Source organism: Oncorhynchus gorbuscha, unplaced genomic scaffold, assembly GCF_021184085.1.
Source record: "Oncorhynchus gorbuscha isolate QuinsamMale2020 ecotype Even-year unplaced genomic scaffold, OgorEven_v1.0 Un_scaffold_1824, whole genome shotgun sequence".
In the NCBI taxonomy this organism is placed as follows: domain Eukaryota; kingdom Metazoa; phylum Chordata; class Actinopteri; order Salmoniformes; family Salmonidae; genus Oncorhynchus; species Oncorhynchus gorbuscha.
The window spans coordinates 78,009-89,202 of record NW_025746497.1 but is presented as its reverse complement, the minus strand read 5'-3'; the positions used below and the strand labels follow the sequence as shown (position 1 = coordinate 89,202).

The 11,194-nt window shown below is 44.6% G+C and overlaps 1 protein-coding gene across 2 annotated transcripts; it reads right to left on the bottom strand.

The window, feature by feature from the left end:
* Positions 1-201: 201 nt before the first annotated feature.
* On the bottom strand, positions 202-10,834 carry LOC124024292 (piggyBac transposable element-derived protein 4-like). 2 transcript variants are annotated; one of them, XM_046338280.1, is made up of 4 exons: positions 10,460-10,834; positions 9,912-9,944; positions 8,698-8,806; positions 202-2,239 (listed from the first exon to the last, which is right to left on the bottom strand). In XM_046338280.1, exons 1-4 carry the CDS (start codon positions 10,605-10,607, stop codon positions 424-426), a joined length of 2,106 nt encoding a protein of 701 aa, XP_046194236.1. In that variant the 5' UTR covers positions 10,608-10,834; the 3' UTR covers positions 202-423. The 2 variants fall into 2 exon arrangements, with proteins under 2 accessions (XP_046194236.1, XP_046194237.1); XM_046338281.1 differs by lacking the exon at positions 8,698-8,806 and having other exon boundaries at positions 10,460-10,564.
* Positions 10,835-11,194: the final 360 nt, after the last annotated feature.

The following is an 11,194-nucleotide window of genomic DNA, read 5'->3' as shown; positions in this document are numbered from 1 at the left end:
ACATTGAGACAGGAAGCTGACAAGATCATTTAGCTGTTGTCCACAACATGCACAGTGTCAGACTGATACTTTGAAGAATGAGAGCGCTACATCATATTTTAGTATGAAGTTTTCCCAGGTGTCCTTCACGAGTTTGCCCAAAAGTTAATGACTATAGAGAACATACTAAAATGCTATGGCAATAAAAAATTTAAAACTACGTTGACACACACCCAGGAATGTCATACATGATGGATCATTAGCTTCTCTACGTAAAAGGTACTAACATGAGACGAGAACACTGATCCAACGTCTCCCAACACAGAAGAACTATTTAAGATAAGGGCCAAGTTAGCAGCCAACACTGACCCAATGTCATAAACGCACCACAAAGTGAGAAGGAAAAAAACAAACAATTAGATTTATTTTTAAACCCACAGTCATCTACACAGGATTGTGCTGCTGATGCCAAGTCCCATAGCAGTCTCTTTCTGCTGTGAAGCAGAGGGTAACAGCACAAATAGTGCAGGCGATGGGAGATTTCCTGTGGCACAGAACACAACGGCGCCTGACTGCTTTGCTCTTTTGGCCCTGAGGCACATTCAGGTCTGCAGTGATGTATGTTGGCAGGTGAACACCACTGGTGACAGGAGTAGAGGGGACAGGAGTAGAGGGGACAGGAGTAGAGGGGACAGGAGTAGAGCGGACAGAAGGTGCTGCAGTGGCCTTTGTGCCATAGTCAGCAAGCTCCCGGATGAGCTGCTCTCTGAAGGCTAGAGGTGTCATGGAGGTCTGTCCACAGCTCTTAGCCATTTCCTCATGAAGGATGAATGCATTCACCACGGCAATGTCGATGAAATGATAGAACAATGTCCTGTACCATTTCATTGTCTTGTGGAGAACATTGTTGTAGCCTATCAGAGCGTCTGACAGGTCCACACCTCCTCCCGTGTTCTTGTTGTAGTCCTTCACAGCAGCTGGAATGGGGACATCTTTAGTGGTCCATGCATCATTAGCGTCCTTCACACGCCTGTTGACGTGATCGCCGCTGAACGATTTGTGGATACTGGAGCACATGACCACCTCTCTGGCGTCCATCCACTTTACAAAGAGCAGGTCATGTTTCCGAATCCATCGCATGGTCCCCCGCTCAGCCCTCTTAGGCATGTCGTTCACCTTGGTTTTGGGAAAACCTCTACTGTTGGGACAAATGGTGCCACAAGCCCACACGTCCAGCTTCCTCAGGTCTGTGAACAGGGCAGGGCTTGTGTAAAAGTTGTCCACAAACAGTTTGAAGCCAGTCCCAAGCAGTGGAACATCCAACAACTCCATAACGGAATCAGAACGGAGTCCCTTACCGGTCGCCAAACTGCTTTCGCCCTCATAAACAAACACATTCCAAGTGTAGGCACACACAGAATCGGCCAAAACAAACAGTTTTGTTTGCTTGTTTGGCATATGTTGTTTGAAGCCATTTCTAGCCTTCGAGGCCACCATCCTCTCATCTATGGACAGGTTCTGGCTGGGCTGAAAATGGGTCTTGCAGGCCTCAACGATGCTGGAGTAGAGAGGTTTGATTTTGCAGAGCCTATCAAAGCTTGCTGTGCCTCTCTTCTTGTCATTGACCTCATCAACGTGTGGGTCGCTGATATGAAGCGCCCGCGAGATAGTCAGAAACCTGTTAGAAGACATGACAGCGGTGGGGAAAGGCAGTTGGTAGAGAGGTGACGTTTTCCAGTAGTCCTTCAGGGTTTTCATCTTCACCAACCCCATGTAAATTACCAGTGAGATGTAACGGTACAGATCTTGGATGGAAATGGGCTTCCAGGCCTCTTTCTTGCCTGCTTGTTTCTTAGCCCCATACTTGTTGGTGTTAGAAACCAGCGAATCAAGAACTGACAAGGAGAAAAACATCTGGAAAAGATGACGGGGGATGTACTCTGCAGTCATGTCCAGCTGAGGCCCTGGCTGCCTTTTCGGTCTGAATGTTGGTGAATGTGGCTCCACGTCATCTTCTAGCACAGTGTGCCAATGTTCCTCTGCCTCGGTGGTAGTTGTCGCTGCTGGTTCACTGGCCCTCCTCCGCTTCTGGGCTGACTTCTTCACACCTCTAGATGGCCGGGCCGGGGTGGGTGTGGAGCCAGAGACAGCAGGGGTCATACTGGAGGAACCAGTTCCTACGTTTGAATGAGTAGGGGATGGAGGTCTGTGGTCTCTTTGGAGTGGCACCCAGAGGTCATCCGAGTCAGAGTCTCTACCACTATTGAGGATTTAAAAAAAAACATTCAGTTAGATCTCAAGTTTACTGTTATTTTATTTAACCTTTAGTTTAGTAGAGGTGAGCCCGGCATCAATACATTACAGGTGAGCCCTGCATCAATACATTACAGATGAGCCCTGCATCAATACATTACAGGTGAGCCCGGCATCAATACATTACAGATGAACCCTGCATCAATACATTACAGATGAGAACCCTGCATCAATACATTATAGATGAGCCCTGCATCAATACATTACAGATGAGAACCCTGCATCAATACATTACAGATGAACCCTGCATCAATACATTACAGATGAACCCTGCATCAATACATTACAGATGAACCCTGCATCAATACATTACAGATGAGCCCTGCATCAATACATTACAGATGAGCCCTGCATCAATACATTACAGATGAGAGCCCTGCATCAATACATTACAGGTGAGAACCCTGCATCAATACATTAATAATAATAATATATGCCATTTAGCAGACGCTTTTATCCAAAGCAACTTACAGTCATGTGTGCATACATTCCACGTATGGGTGGTCCCGGGGATCGAACCCACTACCCTGGCGTTACAAGCGCCATGCTCTACCAACTGAGCTACAGAAGGACCACACATTACAGATGAGCCCGGCATCAATACATTACAGGTGAGAGCCCTGCATCAATACATTACAGGTGAGCTCTGCATCAATACATTACAGGTGAGCTCTGCATCAATACATTACAGATGAGCCCTGCATCAATACATTACAGATGAGCCCTGCATCAATACATTACAGATGAGCCCTGCATCAATACATTACAGATGAGCCCTGCATCAATACATTACAGATGAGAACCCTGCATCAATACATTACAGATGAGAACCCTGCATCAATACATCACAGATGAGCCCTGCATCAATACATTACAGGTGAGAGCCCTGCATCAATACATTACAGGTGAGCTCTGCATCAATACATTACAGGTGAGCTCTGCATCAATACATTACAGATGAGCCCTGCATCAATACATTACAGATGAGCCCTGCATCAATACATTACAGATGAGCCCTGCATCAATACATTACAGATGAGCCCTGCATCAATACATTACAGATGAGAACCCTGCATCAATACATTACAGATGAGCCCTGCATCAATACATTACAGATGAGAACCCTGCATCAATACATTACAGATGAGCCCTGCATCAATACATTACAGATGAGCCCTGCATCAATACATTACAGATGAGCCCTGCATCAATACATTACAGATGAGCCCTGCATCAATACATTACTGGTGAGCCCTGCATCAATACATTACAGATGAGCCCTGCATCAATACATTACAGATGAGAACCCTGCATCAATACATTACAGATGAGAACCCTGCATCAATACATTACAGATGAGCCCTGAGCCCTGCATCAATACATTACAGGTGAGAACCCTGCATCAATACATTACAGGTGAGAACCCTGCATCAATACATTACAGATGAGAACCCTGCATCAATACATTACAGATGAGAACCCTGCATCAATACATTACAGATGAGAACCCTGCATCAATACATTACAGATGAGAACCCTGCATCAATACATTACAGATGAGCCCTGAGCCCTGCATCAATACATTACAGATGAGAACCCTGCATCAATACATTACAGATGAGCCCTGAGCCCTGCATCAATACATTACAGATGAGAACCCTGCATCAATACATTACAGGTGAGAACCCTGCATCAATACATTACAGATGAAGATGTGTCGGCATCGAGTAATTGTCTCTGGCCCCCTCCCAGTTAGGGGGAGTGATGAGCTCTACAGCAGAGTCTCACAACTCAATCGCTGGTTGAAAACTGTTTTCTGCCCCTCCCAAAAGATAGAATTTGTAGATAATTGGCCCTCTTTCTGGGACTCGCCCACAAACAGGACCAAGCCTGACCTGCTGAGGAGTGACGGACTCCATCCTAGCTGGAGGGGTGCTCTCATCTTATCTGCCAACATAGACAGGGCTCTAACTCCTCTAGCTCCACAATGAAATAGGGTGCAGGCCAGGCAGCAGGCTATTAGCCAGCCTGCCAGCATAGTGGAGTCTGCCACTAGCATAGTTAGTGTAGTCAGCTCAGCTATCACCATTGAGACCGTGTCTGTGCCTCGACCTGGGTTGGGCAAAACTAAACATGGCGGTGTTCGCCTTAGCAATCTCACTAGGATAAAGACCACCTCCATTCCTGTCATTACTGAAAGAGATCATGATACCTCACATCTCAAAATAGGGCTACTTAATGTTAGATCCCTTACTTCAAAGGCAATTATAGTCAATGAACTAATCACTGATCATAATCTTGACGTGATTGGCCTGACTGAAACATGGCTTAAGCCTGATGAATTTACTGTGTTAAATGAGGCCTCACCTCCTGGCTACACTAGTGACCATATCCCCGTGCATCCCGCAAAGGCGGAGGTGTTGCTAACATTTACGATAGCAAATTTCAATTTACAAAAAAAAAAAAATGACGTTTTCGTCTTTTGAGCTTCTAGTCATGAAATCTATGCAGCCTACTCAATCACTTTTATAGCTACTGTTTACAGGCCTCCTGGGCCATATACAGCGTTTCTCACTGAGTTCCCTGAATTCCTATCAGACCTTGTAGTCATTGCAGATAATATTCTAATCTTTGGTGACTTTAATATTCACATGGAAAAGTCCACAGACCCACTCCAAAAGGCTTTTGGAGCCATCATCGACTCAGTGGGTTTTGTCCAACATGTCTCTGGACCCACTCACTCTCACAGTCATACGCTGGACCTAGTTTTGTCCCATGGAATAAATGTTGTGGATCTTAATGTTTTTCCTCATAATCCTGGACTATCAGACCACCATTTTATTACGTTTGCAATTGCAACAAATAATCTGCTCAGACCCCAACCAAGGAACATCAAAAGTCGTGCTATAAATTCACAGACAACACAAAGATTCCTTGATGCCCTTCAGACTCCCTCTGCCTACCCAAGGACGCCAGAGGACAAAAATCCGTTAACCACCTAACTGAGGATCTCAATTTAACCTTGCGCAATACCCTAGATGCAGTTGCACCCCTAAAAACTAAAAAATGTCTCATAAGAAACTAGCTCCATGGTACACAGAAAATACCGAGCTCTGAAGCAAGCTTCCAGAAAATTGGAACGGAAATGGCGCCACACCAAACTGGAAGTCTTCCGACTAGCTTGGAAGGATGGTACCGTGCAGTACCGAAGAGCCCTTACTGCTGCTCGATCGTCCTATTTTTCTAACTTAATTGAGGAAAATAAGAACAATCCGAAATTCCTTTTTGATACTGTGGCAAAGCTAACTAAAAAGCAGCATTCCCCAAGAGAGGATGACTTGCACTTTAGCAGTGATAAATTCATGAACTTCTTTGAGGAAAAGATTATGATTATTAGAAAGCAAATTACGGACTCCTCTTTAAACCTGCGTATTCCTCCAAACCTCAGTTGTCCTGAGTCTGCACAACTCTGCCAGGACCTAGGATCAAGAGAGACGCTCAAGTGTTTTAGTACTATATCTCTTGACACAATGATGAAAATAATCATGGCCTTTAAACCTTCAAGCTGTATACTGGACCCTATTCCAACTAAACTACTGAAAGAGCTGCTTCCTGTGCTTGGCCCTCCTATGTTGAACATAATAAACGGCTCTCTATCCACTGGATGTGTACCAAACTCACTAAAAGTGGCAGTAATAAAGCCTCTCTTGAAAAAGCCAAACCTTGACCCAGAAAATATAAAAAACTATCGGCCTATATCGAATCTTCCATTCCTCTCAAAGATTTTAGAGAAGGCTGTTGCGCAGCAACTCACTGCCTTCCTGAAGACAAACAATGTATACGAAATGCTTCAGTCTGGTTTTAGACCCCATCATAGCACTGAGACGGCACTTGTGAAGGTGGTAAATGACATTTTGATGGCATCGGACCGAGGCTCTGCATCTGTCCTCGTGCTCCTAGACCTTAGTGCTGCTTTTGATACCATCGATCACCACATTCTTTTGGAGAGATTGGAAACCCAAATTGGTCTACACGGACATGTTCTGGCCTGGTTTAGGTCTTATCTGTCGGAAAGATATCAGTTTGTCTCTGTGAATGGTTTGTCCTCTGACAAATCAACTGTACATTTCGGTGTTCCTCAAGGTTCTGTTTTAGGACCACTATTGTTTTCACTATAGATTTTACCTCTTGGGGATGTTATTCGAAAACATAATGTAAACTTTCACTGCTATGCGGATGACACACAGCTGTACATTTCAATGAAACATGGTGAAGCACCAAAATTGCCCTCGCTAGAAGCATGTGTTTCAGACATAAGGAAGTGGATGGCTGCAAACTTTCTACTATTAAACTCGGACAAAACAGAGATGCTTGTTCTAGGTCCCAAGAAACAAAGAGATCTTCTGTTGAATCTGACAATTAATCTTAATGGTTGTACAGTCGTCTCAAATAAAACTGTGAAGGACCTCGGCGTTACTCTGGACCCTGATCTCTCTTTTGAAGAACATATCAAGACCATTTCGAGGACAGCTTTTTTCCATCTACGTAACATTGCAAAAATCAGAAACTTTCTGTCCAAAAATGATGCAGAAAAATTAATCCATGCTTTTGTCACTTCTAGGTTAGACTACTGCAATGCTCTATTTTCCGGCTACCCGGATAAAGCACTAAATAAACTTCAGTTAGTGCTAAATACGGCTGCTAGAATCCTGACTAGAACCAAAAAATTGATCATATTACTCCAGTGCTAGCCTCTCTACACTGGCTTCCTGTCAAAGCAAGGGCTGATTTCAAGGTTTTACTGCTAACCTACAAAGCATTACATGGGCTTGCTCCTACCTACCTCTCTGATTTGGTCCTGCCGTACATACCTATACGTACGCTACGGTCACAAGACGCAGGCCTCCTAATTGTCCCTAGAATTTCTAAGCAAACAGCTGGAGGCAGGGCTTTCTCCTATAGAGCTCCATTTTTATGGAACGGTCTGCCTACCCATGTCAGAGACGCAAACTCGGTCTCAACCTTTAAGTCTTTACTGAAGACTCATCTCTTCAGTGGGTCATATGATTGAGTGTAGTCTGGCCCAGGAGTGGGAAGGTGAACGGAAAGGCTCTGGAGCAACGAACCGCCCTTGCTGTCTCTGCCTGGCCGGTTCCCCTTTTTCCACTGGGATTCTCTGCCTCTAACCCTGTTACGGGGGCTGAGTCACTGGCTTGCTGGGGCTCTCTCGTGCCGTCCCTGGGGGGATGCGTCACCTGGGTGGGTTGATTCACTGTTGTGGTCGGCCTGTCTGGGTCCCCCCTTGGGTTGTACCGTGTCGGAGATCTTTGTGGGCTATACTCGGCCTTGTCTCAGGATGGTAAGTTGGTGGTTGAAGATTTCCCTCTAGTGGTGTGGGGGCTGTGCTTTGGCAAAGTGGGTGGGGTTATATCCTTCCTGTTTGGCCCTGTCCGGGGTGTCCTCGGATGGGGCCACAGTGTCTCCTGACCCCTCCTGTCTCAGCCTCCAGTATTTATGCTGCAGTAGTTTATGTGTCGGGGGGCTAGGGTCAGTTTGTTTATCTGGAGTACTTCTCCTGTCCTATTCGGTGTCCTGTGTAAATCTAAGTGTGCGTTCTCTAATTCTCTCCTTCTCTCTTTCTTTCTCTCTCTCGGAGGACCTGAGCCCTAGAACCATGCCCCAGGACTACCTGACATGATGACTCCTTGCTGTCCCCAGTCCACCTGGCCATGCTGCTGCTCCAGTTTCAACTGGCCTGGGCCCTAGGACCATGTCCCAGGACTACCTGACATGAGGACTCCTTGCTGTCCCCAGTCCACCTGGCCATGCTCCTGCTCCAGTTTCAACTGTTCTGCCTTACTATTATTCAACCATGCTGGTCATTTATGAACATTTGAACATCTTGGCCACGTTCTGTTATAATCTCCACCCGGCACAGCCAGAAGAGGACTGGCCACCCCACATATGCTCTCTCTAATTCTCTCTTTCTTTTCTCTCTCTCTCGGAGGACCTGAGCCCTAGGACCGTGCCCCAGGACTACCTGACATGATGGCTCCTTGCTGTCCCCAGTCCACCTGACTGTGCTGCTGCTCCAGTTTCAACTGTTCTGCCTTATTATTATTTGACCATGCTGGTCATTTATGAACATTTGAACATCTTGGTCATGTTCTGTTATAATCTCTACCCGGCACAGCCAGAAGAGGACTGGCCACCCCACATAGCCCGGTTCCTCTCTAGGTTTCTTCCTAGGTTTTGGCCTTTCTAGGGAGTTTTTCCTAGCCACCGTGCTTTTACACCTGCATTGTTTGCTGTTTGGGGTTTTAGGCTGGGTTTCTGTACAGCACTTTGAGATATCAGCTGATGTACGAAGGGCTATATAAATAAATTTGATTTGATTTTACTTACTGATCTAAAAGTGGATCTTTTCCTTCCAAAAACATCGCTTCCGCGCTGGAATCATAACTGTGGTCACTCACAGAGTCCTCATCCATTCCTTCTGTGTCACTCTCAATTTCTGCAATAATATCATCAACATGTTTATACTTGGACCTTTGATTTAGCTTTTCCACTCTTAGTAGTCCATGTTGAACTTTTTCAGTTTGTAGAAGAGAACGAACCAATGTAAACTACCGTGTGTCCTGTTTCCGTTCACATACTGCTGGGAAAGCCCAGCTCATTGGCTATCTAGCTAGCTATGTTTCAAAACGATAGGTGGTCATTGGACCAAGACACTGTCAATCAAGTGAACACAGCTCTTCTCATTGGTGAGTCCTGTTTCCGTTCACATACTGCTGGGAAAGCCCAGCTCATTGGCTATCTAGCTAGCTATGTTTCAAAACGATAGGTGGTCATTGGACCAAGACACTGTCAATCAAGTGAACACAGCTCTTCTCATTGGTGAGTCCTGTTTCCGTTCACATACTGCTGGGAAAGCCCAGCTCATTGGCTATCTAGCTAGCTATGTTTCAAAACGATAGGTGGTCATTGGACCAAGACACTGTCAATCAAGTGAACACAGCTCTTCTCATTGGTGAGTCCTGTTTCCGTTCACATACTGCTGGGAAAGCCCAGCTCATTGGCTATCTAGCTAGCTATGTTTCAAAACGATAGGTGGTCATTGGACCAAGACACTGTCAATCAAGTGAACACAGCTCTTCTCATTGGTGAGTCCTGTTTCCGTTCACATACTGCTGGAAAGCCCAGCTCATTGGCTATCTAGCTAGCTATGTTTCAAAATGATAGGTGGTCATTGGACCAAGACACTGTCAATCAAGTGAACACCGCTCGTCTCATTGGTGAGTAATGGTGGTTGATCTTCGTGGTATAATTGACATGTTGCGTAGCCAATATGTAATGTAGAATGATGAAACATGTTTGGTTGTCTTCTAGAGCGTCTGGGGGATTTGCACAGGAACCAAACTTGACCGGGGTTAAACAACGTTTTGCCGATTTAGATTTCATAAATTGTTTTGTTGCAAAGTTGAAAGAGTCGGAATTCATGCAAAACACTGTATACAACATGGATTGGGATATAAACATGGATTTTATCAAACAAAACTACTGGGACCATCGGGATGACAAATCAGAGCAAGATTACTGAATGTAAGTACAGTATTTACCATCAGAGCAGCAACTGTCCAGATTTACAGATCCTGTAGAAGTAAAAAAAAAAAAAAAATTTTAATCAATCAATCAACATCAATCAATCTGCAGTTCAACCAATAACAAAGCTGTAATTCCACCACTGTTTAGGTAATAAGATGTTGGATGGGGCTGGAGAAATGTAACTACTCTCAAATTCATAGATAGACCTATGGATGCAAGGACTGACCATCCATGATATCAACATTATAGTTTTAACCATGTTGAGGCTATACAGTGTTGGTTTGCATTGTTTCTAAACATTGGAGTAAAAAAAAGCTTATTTTGGATTCTGACAGTTTAACTAAGCTAATGTTATAGGCATGTGTTATATTTAAGCAATAAGGTACGAGGGATGTGGTATATGGCCAATATACCACGGCTAAAGGCTGTTCTTAAGCACGACGCACCGCGGACACAGCCCTTAGCCGTGGTATATTGGCCATTTACTACAAACCCTCGAGGTGCCTTATTGCTTTTATAAATTGGTCTCCAACGTAGTTAGAGCAGTAAAACAATGTTTTACCCGTGGCCTCCGCATCTACTTGTTTTTGTATAGTGACATGGTCCTCTTCCTTCTCCTCTTTTACGACAACATTCAGCCACAGACCCTCTTTCTCCGTCCAGCAGACCTCATCTTCTTCATCAGGAGGAGAGTAGCTTAGTGAACTCATGGTTAGAGATGTTATCTAACAGTTAGCTATCTAGGCTAGTGAACTAAACCAGTCAGCTAGCTGACTAATAACAACAACACCGCAAATATTAAATTAAATCTGATAACTAACTAGACGACAGAAGTGTGTTGTGTTTAAAACACAGTGGCTAATATACACTAAAGCGTCTAAAGAGCTTTATTGGTTCGTCTATTTTGTCTATCAAGCTACCGAGGTGTCTGACTCCCTGTTGCTGCTGATGAAAGAAGCGTTCCGTCCACTACATTATACGTCACACCAGCAGCATCGGCTTAAATTCCCAGACCGCCATCTGCTGACTGGAGTGGGTAACGCAGTTGAGTAAAATGTAGATTATATCTTCAGACAAGTTGTCGTTAGGGAAGCATGACATTTTACCCACCAATGTAACAACAGTGTGGTTAAAGACTTAGTAAAGTAGTTTCAGTCACGATATGGTTACCTATATGTACAAAAGTACTAAATGTTTTTGCGTTATTACATATTTATTAACCTATTTCCGGCTATCTTCTAAATGACCCACAATGCAATATTTTTGTAACGCTATATTGATCTACTCTGTACTACGG

What these genes read in the sequence shown, in the direction of transcription:
- LOC124024292 (XM_046338280.1), bottom strand. Translation starts at nt 10,607, where the DNA reads ATGAGTTCACTAAGCTACTCTCCTCCTGATGAAGAAGATGAGGTCTGC. An exon ending in AGTAGATGCGGAGGCCACGG is followed by an intron (nt 9,945 to 10,459) that starts GTAAAACATTGT and finishes TTACTTCTACAG; the next exon opens with GATCTGTAAATCTGGACAGT. An exon ending in GGACAGTTGCTGCTCTGATG is followed by an intron (nt 8,807 to 9,911) that starts GTAAATACTGTA and finishes ATATTATTGCAG; the next exon opens with AAATTGAGAGTGACACAGAA.